Below are 25473 nucleotides of genomic sequence, written 5' to 3'. Positions count from 1 at the left end.
CTGGGGCGAAGCTGCCTTTACTCTCTGCCTCTCGGGGAGGGCGGGAGGGGCCGGGGGCCGGGGGTCCCCCGGGCCGGCTCAGCTCCGCGGCAGTCCGCCCAAGGCCGAGGGCGGGGCCGCCTGCTCCGGGGAGCCCCATCCCCATCCCCTGAGAGGGTGGGGCTAGCGCCGGAGGGCTGCCCCCTCCCGAAGACCCTCCCGGGCCGCTCGCGCCCCGCCCCCGGCCCCGCCTTCCCCCGCGAGACCCAGGGGCTGTCCAAAGCGCAGCGGAGAGAAGGGGGGTCGGGAAGGCTGCGCCGGCCAGGCCGCCTCCCGGCTCGGCCGCGTCTCCTCGGCCCTGAGCTCAGACGCAAGAGAAGGGGCGCGGGCGCCGGGCGGGCGGCAGCCCGGGGGTCCGAGCCGCGGGGGGCCCGGCTCCGCCTCCCCGTCCTGCGGGCGCCCCCCGCGCCTCTCGCCTCAGTGGTGTGGCCCGCGAGCACCACCAGCCCCAGCCCGCCCGGCGCCGCTGTCAGTGCGTCCGGGCTCCCCAGCGGTGTGCGCGGGGGGCCTGCTGGAGGTGGCCGCGGCGGCTGCGACGACGACGCCGACCACTCCGGCGGGGGCGGCCGCACCTGCTCGGGCCCGCAGCCCTGCCCGGTCCCCGCCGCTGCCTCCGCCCCGGGGCTCCCCCTGCAGCCCGGGCCCGCCTCGCGCCCCCCTCCCGCCCGGCCCTCGCTCCTCCCCGCCGCCGCCTCTCCGGCTTGCTCGGGAGCCTCTGTGCCGCTGACCTTCCCGGCCGGGTGAGTGGGGCCGGGGCCGGGCCGGGGCCGGGGCCGGGGCCGGGCGGGCGGGCGGGCGGGGCTCCTCGTCCCTCTCCCGGGCCGTGTCCCTCTCCCGTGCTCCGAGCCGCCCTGCGCCCCCAGCCCCCACCCCGCCTATTTTTAGAAACACTTTGGGCTCCTGGAGGGAACCACGTGCTGGCCCGGGACGGAGTAAATACACCAAAGAGGAGAGGCGCCCGCGGGGCCGGGCCGGGCCGGGCCTCCTTCCCCGGAGCCGCCGCGGCGCTGCTCCGAGGCCGGGCCTGGGAGCTGGGGGGCCTCGCGGGCTCCCGGAGCGTCCGAGCCGGCCACCTCCCCGCAGTGAGGCGAGGCGCGCCCTCCCCGGGCCGGGGCTCGGAGGCCGCCCCTGCAGGACCGGGCCCCGCGGATCCGGGCCGGAGCCGGGCCGCAGGGAGAGGCCCGAGGCTGCTGTTGGGAAGAGGCGGTCCCCTCCCTCGGAGCCCCGGGGCCTTTGGGGCGATGCCGCTTCTGGCTCCCCCCCCCCCCCCGCGTCTTTGCTGTACTCTCCCCCCCAAAAGTCATTTTTGTAACCTGCCGTGAGTTATAGCGATCGTAAAAGGGGCCGCGGCCAAGCTCCCGGCCTCCGAGCCCCTATTTTGATCGTTCAGGCTAAGGAGAACTCAAAGAAAAATAAATAATAAATTTGTCTTCAGACTTTCCCTGCTCCCCTCCCCCCACACCCACCCACCAGCTCCTCCGGGATTGAGGAGGGGAACAATAGGGAAGGAGGGATTTGGGAGGAGAGGGGAAGGGCTGCGGTCCATCCCTGACCCCAACTCTGGAAAACCGCGGGCTAGGTCAGTCCAAGGGGTCTCATCTGGAGACCCGGGTGAAAAGGCAATCTACTCCCCAATGCGCCTTCCTTGAGAATGTAAGACCCTTGAGGGCTGCAGCTGATTTTCTTTTGTCTCCTTCGCTCGTAAGGCTCTCGGAATGGGATTGTTGGATTGCTGCCATTGGTCCTTTGAGCTCTCTGGGGAAGTTCCTGGCAGGGTGTCTCTCCTGATCCGTTTTGGAGTTAGGATTGAATGAAAACTGTGGCTCCTTACATCCAGCATTTTGTCTGAAGCCGGTTTGGGGACTGGCTGAGCAAAAGCAGGGTCTCCTGGTTTTTAAGAGGTCTCGGCTGGAGATTCCTTAGAGTTGGAAGATAAAGAGGACTGGGAAGATCCTTCCCTTATCTAGCTGGGACCAGGGGATGTACTGGGGAGGTGGGGAGGGAGGATCTGACACATCTTTGATTAAAGGGAGGTTGGGTAAAGAAAGCTGGGTTGGTGGGAAGATAAGGTATCCTAGTTTGGGCTTTAAACTCCGGCTTCCCCTCTGCCTTTGGAACTCTGAGAAACTATTAATGTTCTTAGACTAGTGAGTTTGACCCAAAGCTTCTCCTGAACTGGATGCAAAGAGCATTAAAAATCACCTTCTCTAAGTATGTCAGAGAAAGAACTCCAGGTAAGCTACTTATGGTTTTAGTCTTCTAGTCCAGTCAACTTCATTATACTGAAGAGAAGGCAAACTCAGGGAGGAAGTGACAAATTATAGTAAAATAGCTGAGACTAGAACCCAATTCTCTTGACTATGAGTCCAGATCTTTTCCCTAAGACTGCTTGGGTTCATTTCTACAGGAGGGTAAGATTTGCATTTAAAGCTTCCTGTTGGAGATAGATCAAGAGGACTGCTTGGGCAGATCACCTTTCTGAAAAATTGTTCTCCTGACCTTGCTGACCCTGGGGAAGGATTAGTTCAGAGGGAAGGATTAAATTTTGGCAGCTGCCAGAATCCTGACCTAGGGTTCTGGGATCCATTTAGGGAGCAGCATTTGTTGGGGAGCCTAGGCTTATGAAGAGTTCCTCACATTCTTATCCGAGGAAAACAGGGATTCCAAGGGTAGGGGGCAAAGGCTATGGGGGTGGGGATGGGCAGTGTTTCCTATAGAAGAGGCAGCTGATATTAGATACCTTCTCTGGGATGGCTGTAGATAAGAGACAGGGACATAGGGAGTTCATCTGACTATGCATTCTTGGGGTCTTCTGTGACCCAAATAACTGCTCAGGAATGGAGGAGACCAAGATTTATATAGAGACCAAAAGAAGCTAGAAGTACTAGTCTTATCATAATGATTTGTGGCACAGGAACTTTCTGCTGGGAATCAAGAAAGATCTGGCTCTAAATTTAAGCTCATATTGTTCTGATTATTGGCTAGTCATTTAACATCCCTGAGCCATAGTTTTCCTCCTCTGTAAAATGGGGATAAAGGAGAATGAAAGGAGATAAAGTTTGTAAAGAACTTTGTAAACCTCTTAAATGCTATATAAACATTAGCTGTTATTTATCCTCCAGGCAGCCCTTCAACTAGGGGTCAGGATAATCTAAGGTTATTTCCCCTCCTTGGGCCTCATAAAATACCTCTGATTTCTTTTTTGTTCAGAGAGGCTGATTCTGTGATTATTTGAGAGTGGCACTGGAAGAACTGGAAGCAAAGAAAAGATTGTTGGTTCTCCCTCCCTCACACCTTGGGCATCAGCACTGATTGTAACTCCTTAGTCATTTCTGTGTCCCTTCCTTTCCCAAAATGTTTCCATGATTCTCCCTGTCTATTCAAGCCAGTTAAAGGCAGCCTGTGTGGGGGCAAAATGTGACATCCCTGGTGTCATGTCAAGAATAATTTTGGAAGCCTAATTTCTGGCAGTGCTGCTTGCTGCAGTTATTAGCAAAACCCTTCTGCCTTCTGGGGCTTCAGTTTCCTCATCTGTAGAATGAAGGGATTGGACCAGAATCCCTCCAAATCCCTTTCAACTCTAAAATCCTGTGGTTTAGAGAATGAAGATCATAGATATAGAGTTGAATGGGACAATCTAGTTCAACCCTCTCATTTTGTAAAAGAGGAAATTAAGGTTCAGGGGAGGTTAAGTGATTTATCCAAGGTCTTACGTATAGCATCAGAAATGGGAATTAAGCACAGTTTTTCTGACTCCAGAAGCATTGTGGTTTGTTTGCTTTTCCTGGCATCAAACAATGCCTCCTGAAGGCATGACTAGACAAAAGTGCCTGTGTCAAAAACCTTGGATTTACAGGGGACTGCAAGCTCAAAATGAGTTGTGAGATAGGGCATTCAGAAAAGCTAATTCAGTGATGTGCTGCATTAATAGAGGCATAGTGTCCTGAATGAGGAGGTGATAGTCCCCTGGCAATTTGCCCAGGTCAGACCACATCTGAGATTTTGTGTTAAATTGTAGGCACCATATTTTTAGGAAGAATTTAACAAGCTGGAGTTTGTCTAAAGGAAGACAGCCATAATGAATGGATTGGGGACCATGCTATATAATAATAGGATGTAGGAAATGGACATGTTTTCACCTAGAGAATAGAAGTCTTAGATAAGATGAGATCATTGTCTCCATGTATTTGAGAGGCTGTCACATTAAATTGGGAATAATCATGTTTTGCTTTGCCCCGGAAGATGGAGCAGTATGTAGAAATAGCATATTTAGGCTTGATGTTTGGGAAAACTTCCTAACAATTAGAGTTGTCCAAAATTAAAATGATTGTTCTTCATTAATCAGTACTTGTCATTAATCTAGAAGAGATTCTTGTTGAAGTAGATTAGATTGGGTAGATTAGAAGATCTCTGAGATTCCTTAAATTTTTTAAAATTCATATTCTTTTCCTTTTTTTTAATTGTCACTTCCCAGTGACATCTTTGTAATAAGTGGATTAGTCAATCAAAACAAAACCAACTTTGGCCATATCTAAAAATATATGGCTCATTTTGTGTCTATAGTCCTGTTACCTCTCTGCTTAGATACAGGACACCTTTTTCACCATTATTCTTGTGAAATCTTGATAGGTCATTGCTTTGATCAGACTTTTGAAGTTTTGCTCTATTTTTTTTTTGATAGCATTGTATTAATGAAAATGAGCCATGTAAGCGACAGTAGTTAACTGAGACCCAAAGAAGGGAAGGAGGTTGATCAAACTAAAGCAGTAAATTAGTCTCAGAGTTAGGATTAGTTTCCAAAACTCATAAACTCCCAGGTTTCTTGTTTTGGGATCGTTCTGACACATTATTCTATTTCCAAAAGCTTTTTCTTTTGTTGTCTCCGAACAGTCCCACTGAATCACATCATGTTTAGTTTCTTTTTAGACCAGGTCATCTTTTTTTTTTTAATTTACATTTGTTTCAAAATATGAGATTAAACCCTTCATAGTCATGTTGAGGGGACTTTTCCTAAGACCCCCATTGAATCTGGGCTTCTTAATTCCAGCTCCCCAGATAGACTGAGCTATGAAAAGTGAGATCTAAGGAGTGAGGAGGACCCTTGGATTTATAATCAGATGACTAGAGATTGGGTTCTTATTCTTTATGAGATATAATGAAGTTAGACTAGATTATCTCTAAAACTTCTTATTCTGACATTTAAGGATTCTGTAAATGCCATTTGAAAAGTCAGAAATCCTATCAGGATAAATCATTACTTGATTCTCACTATTTCCTATTAGAAGATTAAATTTATAAGTTCCTGCTGTTGGCTAGGTAATGTTTATTCTAAAGGAATTTATCTCATTTTCTAGTTTCTCATGTGGACTTTTTAACTGGACTTATCTGAAGAAAACTTTGAAGGTATTTAAATTATTTAATCTTCTTGAACCTTCCTTCTCCTTCCCAAGTAAAGCTATTCATTTATCAATACTTAATGTTGCTGGGTCCAGTGCTAGACTGCTAATCCTAATGATAACTCATTAATATAATGACTTAGAGTTACAAATATGTCTTACTACTGCTGTTATCTCATTCAACACAACAAACTTGTGAAGTAGGTACTGAAAGTAGTATTATCCTCATTTGGCAGATGAGAAGACTAAGGTTCAGAGAGGTTTACATGTTCCTAAAAGGCTTCTCACTCAAATCAATGCATTCCTCTCTTTACCTGCACCACACATCTTTCTAAAAACAACTCACATTCATCTAGCCTTCTTTGATATAAAAGTACATTATCTTGTTTCCTGTGCTGTATGAATGAAATCTAGTCCCTACCTTCAGGGATAGCACAGTTATCATAATTCCATTTTAGAGCGTGCCAAGTGCATGAGAGAATACAGATGATTAGGATGGGAGTGGGATGGAGAGAGAGAGAGATCACTTTAGACTTGAGGGATCCTGGAAAGCTTCAGTGATGCTGAAGCAATGTTATAGCTGAATTTTGAAGGAAAGAATTCTGAACTTGAAGTCAGGAGATAGCTTCTGAATTGTGCCTCAGACACATGTTACCACATGTTATCAACCTGCCTGAGTAGGTTACTTTACCAGACCCAGTTTTTTTTTTTTTTGTAAAATGGACATAAAGAGTACTTGCATTGCCTGCTTCAAAAGGTGGTTGTGGGGAGAGCACTTTGTAAATCTTAGAGTGTTATATAAATGTGAGATGATTATTTCAATAGGTGGGAATGACATGAGCAAAAGGGTTGAGTCCAAATAACATGAGATTTATTTGGGGAACAGATCCTATATAGGGTGTATGGGAAAGGGAGGTAAAATGGGAGACCACTAAAAAAAAAAGTTGGAGCAAAACTAAAATGTCAGATTGAATTGTTTCTGTATGCAGTCAGGGGGTCTCTGAAAGGTTTTTGAGCTAGGTGGAGGTGTGGCTAGAATAGAACATAGGAAGATTAAACTGGTGGCAGGGTCTGGATAGAGTGGGAGACCAGTTTGCAACTTGACCTCTGTTAATGACACGCATTCTAAAGAAGAAATTTGTCTTAAGAAGGACCAGTTGCCCAAGGTATATATTACAGGAGGGTTTCTGCTCTACTTAAAAACAAACAAAGAAACAAGAGTTAGGGTCTTCAGGTTTCATCCATTAGTTGTATATTTGCTCAGGGGAAAAAATTGCAATTTTTTTGTCTGCTTTTATCCTCATTGTGGACCCGACTACCTGTTTATGTTCTTCAGTTTACCAAATCGCTTTGAAGACTGAAGCAAACATGGGTCATATCTTAGAGCTTTTCCCTCCTCTTTGTTCTGCCAGCAAATTAGAAAATGTGCCTTAAATTACCCAGTTTGGAAAAATAAAGCAGCTCTGCCTGCTCCCTGTACACTTTTTTGTTTCACAGCAATCAGGTCAGCTCCTGCTCTATTTGGCCAGGCCGGGGCTTCTTCCTGTATTTGGGGCCCACAGCTGTTGTCTGTGAGAGTGGCTGATGGATCCTATGGAGACCTAGAAGGGACCTTAGAAGCCATCCAGTCCAAGCCCCTTACCTTGTAGAGAAGGAAACTGAGGCTCAGTAAGGTGAAGTGACTTTGGTGAAGGTCATACAGGTAAAAAGGGACAGAGTTGGGATTCTAATCATCCTTTCCACTGCACCACAGTGCCCCTTAGGGGGAGCCAGGACTGACCAGGCCCAGACTGCAGCACTCTATATGTGAATTCTATCCTCATCTGATCAGTCAGTATTGAATTCCTGACCTGTGCAGGGCTTTGAGTTGGGGGAGGACAGATGAGTAAGGCTGGGGATCTGTTCTGCAGGGGTAGTGATGACACATGGGTCAAGGAGAACTCCCATTTTATAAGGCTATAAACAAAGCACTTCCCTTGCAGGAACTGAGAAACCTGCAGTGCGAGTAAGATGATCATTTTATAGAGAAGGAAAGTGATGCTCAAAAAAAGGAATTGGCATGCCCAGGACCACACTGTTATTGTTGGGAGCCAGAATTTGAACCCAGGTCCCTGTCTCAGAGGAAAGAACTGCTTCCGCTATACCATGCTGTCTCCTAATGATTATAGTTGGCAGGATTAGTCCATAATGGAGCTTATTTTTATACAAAAGGATCTGGCAGTGTCAGTGAACAATAAGTGCTTTTTTTTTTTTTTTTTTTTTTTTTTTTTAGGCTTTTGCAAGGCAAACAGGGTTAAGTGGCTTGCCCAAGGCCACACAGCTAGGTAATTATTAAGTGTCTGAGACTGGATTTGAACCCGGGTACTCCTGACTCCAGGGCCGGTGCTTTATCAACTATGTCACCTAGCTGCCCCCCCCCCCAATAAATGCTTAATATGGATCAAGCACTGGAGAACAAAGAAACACAAAAATAGATTGAATGGAAGGAAACTCTGCCATCAAGAAGCTTACATTCAAATTGTTTTTACATGTAATTATAAAAAAAAGCTTACGTTCTAAAAGAGATTTCATATATGACAAGCATATACGAAATATATACACAAAATCTTTGGCTTTATTTTTTCCAGTTCCTCTCATACTGTAGTGCCCATGGCCAAGATACTCTTTTTTCTGAGGCTTTGCTGAGGACTTGTGATAGAACAAACTCTATTCTTCTTAGTTTACTACTTGAATTTCTTTTAGTCTTTAGAGTTTCTTTATTGTATTTGGCAGTTTTTTCTGTTTACTTATTTCTCCAGCCTCACTTTCTAGATTGGGACTTTGTGCTTGGGTCAGACTGTACTCCCTCCTGCATTCTTCTTGGTAGATGAGAACAGCCTCCTACTTGGTCCTAGATGTATTTGCTAAGACCAGTCACCACCTTCCTCAAGACTGTCTGGTCACAGACAGCTCTCTCCCTCTCCTTCCCTTGCATTGTCCTAAGCCCAGAGTTGGCTCTTTTTCTTGTTGACAAGCCCTGACCAAATGATGATGTTTGTACTGGTATCAGACCTCCTGTGAGGCCCCCAGGTGCTTTTCTTCTTTGGCACAGTGCTTGTCTTTTGTTCATTTGTGGTTCTAGCTATGGGCTCCCTAGGTGTTGGTCTGGCTTTGTCTCCTGCTGAGCCTTGGAAAGGGCTGCCTGATTCCTGGCCATGTCTCTTATGGTGGTAGAGTATGAATTGAATGACCTGGCTGTTTCTCCTCTGTATCTATGGCTGTTTTTCTCTTCCACCCACTCTGATTTTTGTCTTCTTATAGCTTTCATAGGATTCTGGCAGGATTTTGTACTATGTGGAAGAGCTTATAGGCATCAATAAATATTTTTTTATTTTATTATTCCTTCTGGTACATCCTTTTAAAGAGCTTTATTAGGATATTTGTAGGTGATCTGGGCTCTAGGAGGTCCCAAAATGTGTGTAGATGAAAATTTCTAGCAGCTGTAGGTAGAAAGGGAAATCAAGAAAGGCATCTTGCAGAAGTAAAATTTGAATTGAATCTTGAAGCAAGTCAAGGTTTCTGAGAGGCAGAGATCAGGAAAAAGAATGTTCCAGGCATGATGAGATACACGATGGAGTGTCTTGTTCACAGAACAGCAGAAGACCCTTGTCCCTGGATCACAGAGTGTGGAGGGGGAAAAAAGTCTAAGAAGAGCTTTCAGTGCCAAATAGAGAGCTTTACTTTTTATCCTGGAGCTTATAGGGAGTTATTAGAGTTAGGGCATGGTCAACTCTTCATTTGAGGAAAATCAAGTTGGTAGCTGAGTGGAAAAGTGATTGGAGTCACAAAATGGGAAGACCAGATAGAAGGCTATTACTGTCATCCAGGTAAGAGTTGATAAGGGCCTGAACTAGGTGATGGCTCTATGAGGAGAGAGGAAGTGATTTCTAAAAGAAATGATGTGAGACTAGAATAATAAGATTTGGAAATGGATTAAATATATGACATGAGTAATAAAACTGGATGATTTTGAAGATGGTGATGATTAATACTGGGGCTCAGAAGAAGAGAGGGTTTGAGAGAAGATAGAATGGCTTACCCTTATTTATTTATTTAAATGTTTTCATGGCACTTGCCCAAGGTCACACAGCTAGGTAATAAAGTGTCTGAGGCCAGATTTGAACTCTGGTCCTCCTGACTCCAGGGCCAGTGCTCTATGCTCTGTGCTACCAAGCTGCCTCCCCTTGGCTTACTCTTAATGGAATAATTACAAACCTACCCATTGGAGGTAAATTCCAGCAACTTACCCTCTTCCCTTGCACCTGTCAGAAAGCAGTCACGGTTAAATGACAAGAGTGTGTGTGGGGGCTAGGTGGTACAGTGGATAGAGCACCAGCCCTGGAGCCAGGGGTACCTGAGTTCAAATTCAGCCACAGACACTTAATAATTACCTAGCTGTGTGGCCTTGGGCAAGCAACTTAACCCCATTTGCCTTGCAAAAAAACCTAAAAAAAATGACAAGCGTGGTTTGGAATTAGAGGGCCTGGGTTCAAATTCTCACTGACATTTACTACTTATATGTGACCTTGAGCCAGTTTCCTCTTCCTTTCTGGACCTCAGTTTTCTGAGGTTAGAACTAGAGTTAGAGCTTTTAGGGTCCTTTCTATTTCTAAATTCAGTGATATCTAGAATTGCACCATTAGGACTTGAATTCTGATGAAATTCTTTTCTTTTTTTTGGGGGGGGGGGAGAAGAAATCCTTTTCTTGAAGATACTATAGCTGTTTCATAAAACCCTCCCTGAGCTACCTGTCTTCCAGAGGTCAAAGTAACTTTCCCTAGATCTCACTTTCCCCACTCCTCTCTCTTTGTATTATGACTACTTTTGTATTTATTCTCATTTATATAAACAGGATGTTATATCTATCTTTGTAATCCTAACATTAAACACAGTAGGATGTGCCCTGTTCATAGTAGGTGCTTAATAAATGTTGACTGAATTAATTACTTTATCTCAGGGGTTCTTAACTTACGATTCCTCAACTTTTTTTTTTAATGTTTTGTCAACTGTAGTTTAGCATAGTTGGTTTCCTTTGCAATCTTGTATGTTTGATTTTATGAATTCAAAAAGCATTTTTTCTGAGAAGTCATCCATAGACTTCACTGGATTGTCAAAGTGGTTGATGACCAAAAGAAAAAGTTGAGAACTCCTCACTAGATCGGGAACTTTTGGTTTGGTTCTTGTTAAAATTCTTCCCCTGTGAAGGAATTTATATTGAACTGTTTGGTGAATGAATTTTGAGCTCTTCTTGGCAACAGGTTTGTATTTGTAAAAACTAGTGGTTAGATAATGTGTTGGATAAAGCATGAGACAGTGAGTCAGGAGGACCTGAGTTCAAATCCAGCCTTAGACATTGACATTTATTAATTGTGTGGCCTTGGGCAAGTCACTTCATTCACCCTGATTGACTCACATCCAAAGTCATCTCCAGTCATCCTGATTCATATCTAGCCACTGGACTCAGATGCTCCAGAGGAGAAAGTGAGGCTGGTGACTTAGCACAGCCCCCCTCACTCAAACACAATTTCACCCCATATCATGGTTATCTTCAGGAAAGAAGCATAAACATCATCATCTCTTCCCCTAACCCTCAGGGATCTCTTGCACTTGATCACTGATCTTTGGATCAATCCTCCTTATAGCTCCAGGGATTCATTTTTCCTGGATAGTGAACTGAGATCTTCAGGGTCAGATTGCTTTCAGATCAGATTCTGAGTACAAACTTCAGACTTTCTTACTGTCCAGTTTGGTGAACTTGGTCTGTTTATGATCTAGAATCCTTTTGCTTATCCCTCCTCCCTCCATTCCAATCAATCTGAGTTTATTCCTTTGATCTCTTTATAGCATAAATCTGGTAAAAACATTTTCTTCTTTCTGACTTTCAACTTTCTCTAGCAACAGAAACCTGACTGCCATTAGCCTTCCTTGTCCTTGGTTTTCCCATCTATAAAATAAAAATTAAAACCTGAATAATAATTCCTGTTCAGCCTCCCTTTTGAGGGACAATAATTAGAATGAAATGATATCATTCATTGCATAAAACTAATACAGATGTGAGGAATAACTGTCCCAGAGAACCAGAGGGAATCCTTTTGCAAGCTTTTATGTCCATAGAATAATTGCTTTACTTTCTCCTCTTTGATGAGTCTTATTTTCCCCCTTTGTAAAATGAGAGGTTAGGACTATGGGTCTTTCAGGTTCCCTTCCCAATTCTAATAATCAAACCCTATGATGATGCAGTGACGGTCATTCCATTATGACTGGGGATACTGGGATTCTTTCAAGCCCCTTCATGCAGGTTATTGACCCTCTCCTAAGACAAAAGATTTTTTTTTGTGTTTGTAGGATCAGGACCCGGTTTTACTAGGTTGGTTCCTGAGAGGAGCCAAGAAGACTGACTCCTGCAAACCTCCTTCAGCTTGAAAATGTGTCACTCCCTCACAGTGACCTCCAGGCACAAAGAGATGATTTTCAAACAGTTCATACCTTCCTTTGGGGATGTTCTATAATCAAATAAAGGTTGTTTTCTTCTGTTCTGGTAGAAAGTGGAGCTACGCTGTTGGGGCAAGGGTAGGGAAGATTTTTTTTTATTTTGAATTTTACAATTTTTTTCCCTAATCTTCCCCCCCCCCCCCCAAGGCAGTTTGTTAGTCTTCACAATGTTTCCTTGGTATACATTGATCTAAGTTGAATGTGATGAGAGAGAAATCATATCCTTAAGGAAGAAAAATAAAGTATAAGAGATAGCAAAATTACATAGTAAGATAGCGGAGTTTTTTTTTTCCCTCCTAAATTAAAGGTAATAGCCTTTGGCCTTTTTTCAAACTCCAGGATTCTTTCTCTGGATACAAATGGTATTCTGTATCGCAGATACCCCAAAATTGTTCCTGATTGTTGCACTGATGGAATGAGCAAGTCATCAAGGTTGGTTATCACCCCCATGTTGCTGTTAGGGTGTGCAGTGTTTTTCTGGTTCTGCTCATCTTGATCAGTATCAGTTCATGCAAATCCTTTCAGGCTTGCAGAGAAGATTTTAACCCAGTGAATTTTTTTTTTTTTTAGGTTTTTGCAAGGCAAATGGGGTTAAGTGGCTTGCCCAAGGCCACACAGCTAGGTAATTATTAAGTGTACGAAGCCGGATTTGAACCCAGGTACTCCTGACTCCAAGGCCTGTGCTTTATCCACTATGCCACCACCCCAACCCAGTGAATTCTTAACAGCTCTTTGTCTTTCTGAAGGGTTTCTTTTCTATATTACAAGGCTTCCCAATATAGTTTTGTCCAATTTAGTTTTGACATTCCCTTCCATTCTGTATTCCCATTGGCTCCGAGTTCTTGTACTTACCATATACTTTTTAAATCTCCATCTGTTGGAAATCCTTCTTTTCTTCTAACTTTAAAGAAGGTCTAACTCAAGCTAGCTAAAAGTGACCTTTTCTGCCCTGTTCTTGAAGCTCCGCCCAACATCCCCTACCCCCAATAAATTATTCTGTTAGTTCCTTAAGGGCATCTTTGTATCTTTAGTAGTTTTGAGTCCTGAGAGATGGTTATTGACTTGATCATGGTCAGAACTAATACTTTTTTTTTTTAAGGTTTTTGCAAGGCAATGCCCAAGGCCACACAGCTAGGTAATTTTTAAGTGTCTGAGGCCAGATTTGAACTCAGGTACTCCTGATTCCAGGACTGGTGCTCTATCCACTACACCACCTAGCTGCCCCCCAGAACTAATACTCAAGGCCCACCTTCAACCCTCACCCTTTACTTTGTTAATTCTATTTGTGTTGTATATTTTTGCCAAATCTCATAACTCATTTATGAATTCTTTCCTTCTAGATCCTATCCATTTTTACCCTCCTGAACCTACATCCCTATTTCTGTGTCCCTCTCTTAACATTTACAAGTTCCTGCCTGATTAGCCTTGTTGTCTTATTTCTAAGTCAGTTCAAAGGATTATAGATTTAGAAATAAGAAAGACTTTAGAGATTGCCAAACCTAAACCTCTCATTTTTACACGCCAGGAAACTGAGGCACTTAGAATTATCTGGGGTGATGATCAGAGAAAATAAAACATGCTTTTTTCCAGGGGATAGAACTGGAGAATATCTGAATGGGAGATGGGCTGGAGACCTACAGGACCTGAGACGATTACTAAGTTTTTCCCCAACCCTTTAATTTTTATTTCCTTTCCTTCTTTCCCACCTTCTTTTGTTTTTTCATTCCTTTTATTTTCCCTTTTTAAACTTCTCCTTACTGGTAGTCTGGAACCTGCCATTCAATTGTCTTCAGATCCACTGTAATCAACAACTAAATTCCATTGCTTTTTTTTTTCCTCCCTATTCTGTAAATCCCTAAACACAATTAACATCCACTCCATTTTATGATTAGATACAAAATGTTAACAAAATCAGTCATTGCATTGTTAATATTAAATTCTGGTAGGACACAGTAGAATAATCACTCAACATTGCTAATCTCAAACCATTTCACTGACTAGAAGATGCTTACTCTGGTGCTATCTCCACTGCTACAAAGTGTCATAATGAAGGGTTTTAAACTCCCCTGACTGCTTCAGCCCCTATTGGATCATAACCAAGGATTGAATTTGACCCTGTGTTTCAGTCACCTTTTACCCAGATATCTTATCTTCTATTTGAATATTCAAGCAAAATATTTACATTTATGACTGCCTTGCTCTCAGTTGTATCTCTGTTCCCAATAGGCCATAGGTCTTAAAAGTACCATGGACTTGGAATCCTGAAACCTAGATTTGAGCAGCCCTGGCTCAGCTTCTTAGGACCTTAATTCTTTCTCCCCTGAATTTCATTCCTTCATATACAGAATGGAAATAATTACATACACAGTACCTTCTTTCTGGGATTATGTGAAGATGAAATGAGATGGAGGATGAGAAAGAACTTTATCATTGAAACATTGTATAAATGAGTTATCTCTACTTCAGTTTAAACTGTTTCCCCTCCCATGTAGAGAATAAGCATATGAAACACTTATTATTTGCCATAAACCATGCTAAGCACTTAATAAATATCTTGTTTGATATAGCAACTCTGGGAGGTAGGTACAATTACACCTTTTTATAAAAGAGGAAACTGAAGCAAATAGAAATTATGTGAGTTGTGCAGAATCAAACAGCTAGTCTCAGCTATTCTGAGGCTGGATGTGAACTCAGGTCTTCCAAACTCCAGTTCAAGGCTGCTGAGGTAGCATCATAGAGGGGGCTAGATTTGGAGTTAAGAACTAGAATAAAATCCTCTCTCAGTCACTATCTTTGAAACTCTATGCACAAATCTCTTAATTTCTTGTAGTCTAAGTTTCCTCATCTGTAAAAGTATGGGAATGGTCTAGATATTCTCTAAAGCCCTTTGTAGGTCCTAAATCCTTGATTCTACCATCCTTCCACATGTAATACCTACCAATTTAAGTTTCTTCTGATATGTCTTTCTCTTATCAGCCCACAGCTGCTGCCAGGTTAATCTCTAAACAAGGTCAGGAATACCTATACCTATTGTCCTTATGAGGAGCAAACCCCATTCAGACTGGAGGGCTGCAGGTGAGATCAAAGGCTTTTCCAATTCCTAGGGATCCCAGGTGACTACATTCTTACCCTAGAAAGGGTACAAAAAGAAATTTCCTCCTTAATCCTGCCTAAGGGTCTAATATTTCTTTATTTCCACAGTAAATATGACCTATTATTCTGTGTTGCCTTTCAAGTTCCATGATATTGTTTCTGTGGGTGCTCCTTCAAGTAATGCAGATCTATAAACTAGAAGTTCATAGAATCAGAGCTTTAAGGTTGGAAGGAACTATGTCTCATGTCCAACTCTGATTTTATAGAGGAGGAAACTTGAGGCCCAAAAAGATGGTGAAGTGACTAGCCTGAGATCACACAGGTAGAAAGCATCAAAGTCAAGTTTCAAACCCGGGTCTTCTAAGTGAATATGGGTGTAAGGCATAATCTTAGAATTGCTTTAATTTATATTTGCCTGTTTAGTGATTTTTTTAATGATAGCATGGATTTCTTCCCTTGAAAACTTATTTTTGTATCTTAATTGAGAATGATTCTTTGTCACCTTCTCTACCTATAGAAGCATTTCTTGGAACAAAGAAAAAAGAAAGGGAAAAATTAGTTCAGCACAACCAATATATATGTCAAATGATCTTGATGGTATATGTAATATTTCCCTTTTTATAGTCCCTAATCTTTGTAAGGGAGGGAAGTTCATTTATTAGCTCTTCTATAAGGTCATTGTCTTGGTTATCATAATTATAAAGTATTCAGAGGGTTTTTTTGTTCTTTTTTGTGTGTGATCATTATATGCTATACATATATAGACATATAGATATACAAATATGTATTTTATAGATTTGACTTCAGTATACATCAGTTCATCTAAGTCTTTCAATGCTTCTCTGAATTCTTAATATTCATTTTTTCTTATATCACTTTTAATGTACCACAACTTATTTTGTGATTCCCCAATAGAAAGGCATCTACTTTTCACATCTTTGCTACCACCAAAAAAAAAATAGCTGCCATAGTATGTTATGTATATGGACTTTTCTTTGTGTCTTTGACCCCCACTGAAGTTATCCCTAGCTTTGAGACCTGTATGTATCAAAGACTATGGACCTTGCTATCACTCTTTTTTAGTCCAGATGGCTTTCTAGAATGGTTAGATCAACAAGCTGTTACTTAGTCTCCCTAGCAGCTAGTGCCCTTTCATTTAGGGTCACTTTACATCTACAATGTATTTATCTTGTTATGTTCTGATTTACATAGACTGTCCATTAGAATGAAAGCTCTGTGGGCAGAGATTGTTTTTGCTTGTTTCTTTGTATCCTCAGTGCTTAGCTCTGGTACATAGTAAAACATAATAAATTCTTAATGATTGATTGTCTTTCCATAGTGCCCCTTCAGTGACTGTTTTCATATTTTGTCACCTTTGTTCATTTGCTGGATATGATTATAGCTTTTGACCTGACTTGGTACTCTGCTAAGAGGATGGAACCCTCCACATTCCCTCCACAATGTATCCACAGGAGGAGGATGCTAAGAGCTGATTCAGTTTCTGTGACTGTGTGCTTAAAAAGTTTATCTCTTGGATCCCATGACTCACTCAGGACAGCATTGAGGCCTGGGGAAAGAAACTATTAAAAAAATAATTCAAAGTCAAACTGATTTTACTTTCCAAGTTAGTCTCCAGTTTCACTTCCAGAAACTGGGTAGCAATAAACAGCAACTCTTACTTTTTGAAAGTACTTGCAGAATAAGGAGCTCTTGATTAAAGTCTGTCATGGTCTTCTGTGTTCCACATGTCTTCATGTGTGAAGCACCACAGTAATTTTCATAATAACTGGTTCCATTTTCCAAGATAAAAATGGGAGGCTAATAATCTTGAAAAGGGCATGACTGAATTTCTTTATCTGGTGACATCAGTAGGATCATAGACTGTTCTGAGTTAGAAGGGACTGGAGAATATTAGAATGCCTTCCCTCCTCACCTCAGCCTTTTAGAATCCCTGCCTAGTCCTTCAAAGCTCTGTTTCTCAGGCCTCACCTGAATGAGACCTAGCCCTGCCAGCTTCCTCCCCAAAGTACCTTGTAATGATGTAAGATCCTTAGAGCTGTGATTTTTGTTTTTTCTTTGTATCCCTTACAGCTGACCTGGTACATATTGAGCACTTAATGGATGCTTATTGATTGATTGATAGAATTTCAAAACCAAGAGGGACTTCAGAATGCTTGAATTCTTAAAAAAGATGTTCTAGTCCAATCACATGATTGTAGACAAAGAAAATGGAGACTTAGGGAAAGAAATGACTTACCCACAATCACATAGAAAACAGATATCATCTGGATTTTGAGTTCTGACTTTTATTAGCCTACTTTTTTCTTTATACTACATTGTCTTCAGATTGTTTCTTGGTTCAGATTCAAAAAGAGACTGTGACAATTGTAGAAGGTTACATGTCTTCTTGGCCTAAAACTGATGTTGTGGATCCTAAATTTGAGATCAGAGTTCACTGTTACTTGGGAAAAAACAAGCCTTCTGGCCATTCAATCCTCTGCTACTCCCATGTGAGACATCATATAGCCCATTACTTCCTACTTTCTTGTGTTTTTGCACAGTGGTATATTTCCTTTGCTTTTTTGAAAAAATCACTTCTCAATGACTCCCTCCTCTTCTCAATGTAATTCTCTCTTGAAATAAAGAAGTGCAGTTGAAGGAAAAACAAAACAAGCAAAAAAAACCCTCAAATCAGATTGTCCATTTTGGAAAACATATGCTGCATTCCATATGTATAATCCACAATCTGTCTGCTGAGAGGAGGGGGTCCTGATCCACTGCAAAGCCTCTGAAATCATGATAGGGACTATTCTGTCCATTGTCCCCAATGATCTAAATAGTTCTAGGAGGAAGACAGATACAGAGTGTGTTATCCCCATCTTATAAATGAAAAAAACCAAGGCCTGGAAAGGCAGAGGTGGGATGAGGGGGTAGACAGCTGCCTGAGGCACAGTACTTAGGCAGTGCAACCAGGGATGTTTTTTAAGGATTTTTTATAAATGCACATATTTTTAACACCAGAAAAATCCCACTCTCCTGTGCCTGGAGGGATTTATTTTGTGATAACTCAAGTTGCATATGTTACTGTGAAGGCTCAAGGTCCCTAGTGAGCAATAACACACTTTTGCTTGTACACTCCAGTGAAAGAGAACATGCTTTATCTACCATTCTCTTTGTCTCTCATTGTAGGATAGCTGAGTGGGAGGACCACTCACCTGGTTTTAAAACCTGGTCTGTGCTATAGTAGTGCCTTGACTCTGGGAAGGAAGCTATGGTCCCCTTCACATCTTGCACTTAATTTTGCACTGACTAGTCTGGACTGAAATAAAGAGACCGCAGATAGCTGAGGAAAGGCCTGTATTGAGAGAAGAGGTTGGATGTATGGAGACAGGCCAAGTCTCAGTGAGACAAACCATATCCAAGGCTGAGCTTGTGCCTACTCTTCAGTTGCCTGATTTGTAAATAGCCTGCCCCTGTGGAATTCGAACTGTCTGCACTTTGTGTAGTGCCATCTCTGGGGCTCTCAGGAAACAGGCTGACAGGAGAGCTTCTTGGAGTATGGGTGGGGAAAGAAGAGAACTGTGGTCCCAAGGCCTTAGCTCAAATCTCCTTGGAGAGGAGGTTGCCACTGTGTCTCTTCAGGCGGCAATTATTCTGCCTGTCTTAGAGTTAGGAAGTTCAGGGTGAAATCTGCCCACAAGCAGTGGCTGGCCCAAGATATCCATTCTAAACCCTGGCATCTTTTTTAGCTCTAGCCCCTTACTTGTGTGACCAGAGTGACACTAAAACCTAGATTCCCAACTCATTTGGTTGTTGGGTTTTTTTGGTTTGTTTTTTTCAAGGCAATGGGGGTTAAGTGACTTGCCCAAAGTCACACAGCTAGGTAATAATTGTCTGAGAATTTGAATTCAGATTCTCCTGACTCCAGAGCCAGTGCTCTATCCACTGTGCCATCTAGCTGTCCTCCTTATTGAGTTTTACCTTTGATAGGGCCCCTAATGTAATAGAAGAGGCTGGGAAATTAGAACCCCTTCTCTCAACCATTGCCAAACAAGCCCTGCCTCAAATACCAGTCCCTGTTATGATTCTTGTTCTGAGGACTTTCTGACTAGGGGACAGGAAGTCTTCCATGTATACAAGAGTTGAGACAGGCCTCTTTGGGCCTAGGGGGATAAAGATGGTTTTTAGTTTCAGTTGGCACAACTGACTGTACTGAGCTCAAGTCTTAGTGCTGAGGGACTATTTCAGTAACATGCATGAAGGTGACCTTATTTCCTTGCCTGGAGATACACTGAAGACTGACCCAGTCCCTAGGAGTCTTAATGCTGAGTCTTTTCAGCTGTCTCCCTCTTTGTTTCTTCCTCTCACAGAATACAGAATTTAAGGGTCGGAAGGGATAGTTGACTATCTAGTTTAATCTATACCTGAAAAAGAATCCTTTTTGCAACATGCCTAACAGGGACTGGTATTTGAGGGGGAATCCATGCCTTAGGAGCCCTTCTTATCATCCCTTACATCTTCCTCCTTCCCTCTCCCTTCTCATTTCTTCTCTCCCTTTCTGTTCTTTCATTTGTCTCACTGTATTCTTTTTAATCCCTCTTTCTCCTTTCCTCTCTTATTTTTCCTCCCTTTCTCTCTCTCTGCTCTTCCTACTACTCTTACCTTTTCTCCTGTTTTCTTTTCTTTCCTTTTAAGCTCTTTGCCTCCTGCCTGCTCATAGAGCCAGCAGAAAATTAAATAAGCTGTCCAACCCTTAATTTTACAGAGAAATTAATTGAAACCAAGCAAAGAAACATGACTTGCTTAATGTCAAGAATTGCTGACACTAGAGTCAATTTAGAAACTAGTTGAAATAGTTAACAACTTCAGCAAAGTTATAACTTGTAAAATAAATCCATACAAATCATCAGCATTTCTATATATTATCAACAAAACCTAGCAGGAGGAGATAGAAAGAGAAATTCCATTTAAGCTAACCACAGACAGTACAAACTACTTGCCAAGACATGCACAGGAGTTATATGAACACAGTGACAAACACTCTTTACATAAAGATGGAGCTAAACAATTGAAATATTAATTGTTCGTGGATTGGCTGAACCAATACAATAAAAATGACAGTACTACCTAAATTAATTTACTTATTCAATGCCATATAAAAATTACCAAAGAATTATTTGATAGAGCCATAAAAAATATTAATAAAATTCACCTATAAGAACAAAAGATTAAAAATATTGAATCAATGGAAAAAAGTGAAGGAAAGTGAATATCAAACTATATTACAAAATGATATCAACAAAAAGTTTGGTACTGGATATGAAATAGGGTGGTTCATCAGTGGAACATATCGGGGCACCCAAGATACAGAAGGAAATGAACTCACTATCCTAAATGTTTGATAAACCAAGATCCCAGCTATTGGGACAACAACTCAGTATTTGATAAAAACTGCTAGGAAAACTAGAAAGTAGAGTTTGGCAGAAATTAGGCATGGACCAACATCTCACATTGTTTACCAAGAGAAATTCAAAGTGGGTATGTGATTTTGATGGGGGTTTTTTTTGCAAGGCAAATGGGGTTAAGTGGTTTGCCCAAGGCCACACAGCTAAGCAATTATTAAGTGTCTGAGACTGGATTTGAACCCAGGTACTCCTGACTCCAGGGCCAGTGCTTTATCCACTGCACCACCTAGTTGCCCCCGTGATTGATGTTAAGGGTGATGATAAGCCAATAAGAAAGCAAGGGAAGAAATTCCTTATCAGTTATATTGAAGGGGGAAGAATTCATGACCAAATAAAAGTTTGAGAGTTCACAGGAAATAAAATGTATGATTTTGATTACATAAAATTTAAAAGTTTTTGCAATAACAAAACTGATGTGATCAAAATTAAAAGAGAAGTAGGAAACTGAAGAAGTGGAATTTGCAACGTTTCTCTGAAAAAGGTCTCATTTCTCAACTATATAGAAATTTAAGTCAAATTTATGAAAATAGAAGCCATTCCCCAGTTAATAAATGGTCAAAAGATATGCGCAGGTAATTTTCAGAGGAGGTAATCAAAACTATCAATATAAAAAAATTACTCTAAATACTAATTAAAGAAATGCAAACTTAAATAATTCAGAGATACTACCTCAAATCCATCAGATTGGCAAAGCTGACAGAAAAGGAAAATGACATACTGATGCAGATGTGTTAAAGTAGGTACACTAATGCATTGTTGGTGGAACTGTGAACTAGACCAGCTATTCCATAGAATATTTTATAAATATACCCAAAGGGCTACAAAACTCTGCATACTCTTTGACTGAGCAATTTCAGGACTATACCTCTAAAAGATTCAAAGGAAAAGTACCCATATGTGTGAAAGTATTTGTTATAGCAAAGAACTGGAAACTTGGGGATTGCCCATCATTTGGGAAAGACTGAACAAGGTATGGTATATGAATGTGATGGAATTCTATTGTGCTATAAGAATATGGTTTCAGTGAAACTCAGGAAGATCTATATGAACGGATTAATAGGGAAGTCATCAGAACTAGGAGAAATGTCTACACAGTAAAAGCAATATTGTAGAGAAAATCACTTGTGAAAGTCTCAGTAACTCTGATCAATATAATGATTCATTACAATTCCAAAGGATTCATAATTTAAAATGTTCTTTCCAGGTGGAGAACTGATAAAATCAGTGTATGACTAATGAGGAAATATGCATGATATAGAGTATATGTATAATAGATATTGTATTTCTTACCTTCTTAATTGGTGATTGGAGGAGAAGAAGAAAGTGAGAGCTGAGAGAGCATATAAAACTGAAAACAAAAATAAAATTAAAAAATTGAACTGAAACTAGAACTCAGATCTCCTGATTCAAGCCCAAGAATTTCTTCAGCATTTCTTGTCAATCCATGTGATATCACAGCAAAACTTGGGATTAGGGGATGGGGAATGGACTTGAAATTGTTGGTGGCTTCCATAATATCACACTAATGGACTGGAAGGAGAAGACTACAAAGGATGGGATCCTCTGATGGTAGGGGAATAGGAAAAACTCCAGCCCTGAGAGTCCCTCAACTTTATTCTATCCTATTTCTGGGTATTATTGTTCTGGTTACCCTTGTCATAGGAGATCAGAGAATCCTTTCACCTTGACAGACTCCTGTGAACCTGTCCAGTTCAGAGGACCCTGTGGAGGCATAGGGATAAAAAGCAATTGTTGAGCTGGGAATCCTGGTTAATCATCTAAGCTTTTGCAGTCTGCTAGCTGAACTCCTAAAGCTCATAGTTCAAGTGATCAACAGGGCCCAACCAACTGTGGAGAGTATGCAATAGAAGAGAAAAACATTGAATTTGGAGTTATCAGGCAAATCAGTTATCAGTTCAGATACTTGGATGAAGCTTATTAGTTGTGTGATCTTGGGCACAGTGCCCAGCTTCCCTGAGCCTCCAGAGGGATGATCAGTCTTGTACTGTTCCCCTCCCAGGGATGTAAAGGGGAAAGTAGACTAAACCTTTATAGAAATGTGCCTGGAAGTGGTTACTAGCTGAACCCCCCTCACCTCACCACCCCCCACCCCTACCTCTCATCTCTCTTTTGCTTGGCTCCTTTTCCTTCTGATCCTTTTCCTCATTCAACTTCAGTGAATAAATTGTACATTGACTATGTGCAGTTCCTTCAGTGTCCCATTTTTTTGACTCCCTATGAACTAATAGAATTCAGTAGCTCCCCTGACCTCACAGTTAGCTGCTGTTCCTGGGAAGGAGCAGGCACTAAATAGCTTAGCCCTGCTTCTGAGCCTACCTGTTAATCAACCATGGACAGAATTGTTCTTTTTTTACCTCGGACCACACAGTAAAACAACCTTAAAGACACTTCCTGCTTGCCTTCACTCACCTGTCACACGCCTTACTCTTTTGACTGTTCTGAGTCCTTGGTTCTGGACCAGCTAGAGTCATTCAGGACCTTCACTTTTGCCCTCTAGCCTCAAGCCTTGCGGGGGGGGGGGGGAGATGGAAAAACACAAGACAATTCAACAAACATTTATTAACCCTGCTGTACCATAGGAATAATGCTAGGAATTAGGAATACAAAGATGAAAAAAGTCCTTCCCCTTAAAGAGTTTCTATTCAGGGAGGGAACTGGGGGAAACTTATAACATGCAAGCATGCAACTGTAATTGAAAAAAAACATTTTGATATCCATCCATTTTTCTCATTTTCTCTTTAACAAACACTCTGTGATCAATGGAAGACAAAAATTAGCTTTATTTTATGAGGAGAAAATAGGATCCAAGACAATATCCCACAGTTAATAAGAGGTGGCATCTGAAGTTTCTGCTAGTTGACTTTTTTATGTAACATCCCTTATAATCAACTTTCATTTGAAGATGTCAGGTGATAGGATACAATGTAAAAAGACTTCATTTGGCATCAGATGGAAGTCAGGGTATCTGAGTTCAAATCCTACCTCTGCTGTTTATCCTAAGTTCTCAGCTTCCTCATCTGTTAAAAGGAGATGATAGCCTTGGATGAGATACCCTTTAAAGCCCATTCCAGTTCTCAGTCTATTATTCTGTGGACTCATAGATAACCTCCTAAGACAGCCTCATCCTCTTTTGGCTAGCTCTAATTCTTGGGGAGTTTTTCCTTTAAATCAAATTTTAATCTACTTCACTACAGTCTTAACTTGTTATACAGAAACTTGCTCTCTAGGACCAGACATAAATTTATAGGAACATAGGGCTGAAGGAACTTTAGAGATTGTCAGGGTTCGACCCCTTCTCTTGGAAGATGGGATAACCAAGGTCAGGTTAAATAATTTGCCTGGGGTCACACAACTTTGATAAGTATTTGAGTCTAGATCTTTCTGACTCCAGGTCCCACTAGCTTTCAGTCTGCTGCACCTTAGTGTCTCTCTTTTTATATTTATCTTTATTTTTGTGCAAATGATGTTTTTTATATATTTGTAAAATATTCTTGTTTAAGAGTGAACATAATACCCCTCCCCCTAAAAATATAGATCCTCATAAGCAATAAAGTAAAGATAAAAAATTAAAATTAAAAAATTATAATAATAGGGGCAGCTAAGTGGTGCATTGGATGGAGCACCAGCCCTGGAGTCAGGAGTACCTGAGCCCAAATCAGGCCCCAGACACCCAACAATTACCCAGCTGTGTGACCTCGGGCAAGCTACCCCAACCCCATTGCACTGCAAAAACCAAAAAATAATACTGATAATAATAGGGGCAGCTAGGTGGCGCAGTAGATAGAGCACTGGCCCTGGAGCCAGGAGTACCTGGGTTCAAATCAGGCCTCAGACACCCAATAATCACCCAGCTGTGTGGCCCTGGGCAAGCCACCCAACCCCATTTGCCCTGCAACCCCCCAAATAATAATAATAATGATAATAAATGTGCTTCAGTCTGTGTTCCAACACCACCAGCTCTATCGCAGGTAGATCACATTCTTTATGATAAGTCCATCACAAAAGCTACTTCCATATTTTTCTACTGTTGCTTTTGCTGATCACAACTCCCTCCATTCGTACTTCCCCACTACCATATACTATATTTACTCCCTCCTTTTCACTCTGTCCCTCTTCTTAAATGTGCTGTAGGGCAGCTGAGTGGCACAGCAGACTGATTACCAGCCCTGGGGCCAAGAAGCCCCGAACCCACATACCACCCCTAAGGTCCAGCAACCACCCAGCCCTGTGGTCCTGGACAGGTCATCAAATCCCAGCCCCTTGCAAGAAGTAAGAAATAAAATGTGTTATATCTGACCACTCTTCCCCATGGTCCACCCTCTCCTCCATCACTCACACCTCCCCCCCCTTCCCCCTGTCCCCCTTTTCTCCTTACTCTAGATGTCTATACCTCATTGAGTGTGTGTGTGTGTGTGTGTGTGTGTGTGTGTATATATATATATATATATATATATATATATATATATATATATATACTAATTCCTCTCTGAGCCACCTCTGATGAGAGCAAAAGTTCCCTCATTCCCCCTTGCCTTCCCCCTTCCATATAATTGCAATAGCTCATTATAATAAAAAAAAAATCTTTTGCCTTCTGGAATATTATATTCCAAGCCTACAAGTCTTTAGTGTAGTTGCTGTTAAGTCCTGTGTGATCCTGACTGCAGCTCCACAATATTTGAATTGTGTCCTTCTGGCTGCTTGTAATATTTTCTCTTTGACTTGGGAGTTCTGGAACTTGGCTATAATATTCCTGGGGTTCGTTTTTTTTTCTGGATCTCTTTCCGGGGGAGATTGATGGATTCTCACAATTTCTATTTTTCCCTCTGCTTCTAGGATATCTGGGCAATTTTCCTGTAGGAATTCTTTAAAAATGATGTCAAGGCTCTTTTCCTGTTCATGACTTTCAGGTATTCCAATAATTTTTAAAT

At 41.8% G+C, this 25473-nt stretch overlaps 1 protein-coding gene across 8 annotated transcripts in view; it reads left to right on the top strand.

The window, feature by feature from the left end:
* Positions 1-539: 539 nt before the first annotated feature.
* The window catches only part of RALY (RALY heterogeneous nuclear ribonucleoprotein), a 73439-nt gene continuing 48505 nt past the window's right edge, over positions 540-25473 (top strand). Inside the window, exons 1-2 of one of the 8 annotated variants that reach the window (XM_074212142.1) lie at positions 540-779; positions 5394-5442. Coding sequence is in view for 5 of the 8 variants with exons in the window: in XM_074212135.1 (XP_074068236.1) it covers positions 5359-5442 (84 nt within the window). In the remaining 3 variants the exon portion in view is untranslated. Of the gene's footprint in view, positions 780-1310; positions 5443-25378; positions 25453-25473 lie in introns of those variants that run through there. The other 7 variants (XM_074212138.1, XM_074212137.1, XM_074212135.1 and 4 more) reach the window with 7 other exon arrangements.

This window comes from Macrotis lagotis, chromosome 1 (assembly GCF_037893015.1).
Source record: "Macrotis lagotis isolate mMagLag1 chromosome 1, bilby.v1.9.chrom.fasta, whole genome shotgun sequence".
In the NCBI taxonomy this organism is placed as follows: Eukaryota; Metazoa; Chordata; class Mammalia; order Peramelemorphia; family Peramelidae; genus Macrotis; species Macrotis lagotis.
Note: the sequence above shows the minus strand (reverse complement) of the source record. Positions and strands in the feature narration are given on the sequence as shown.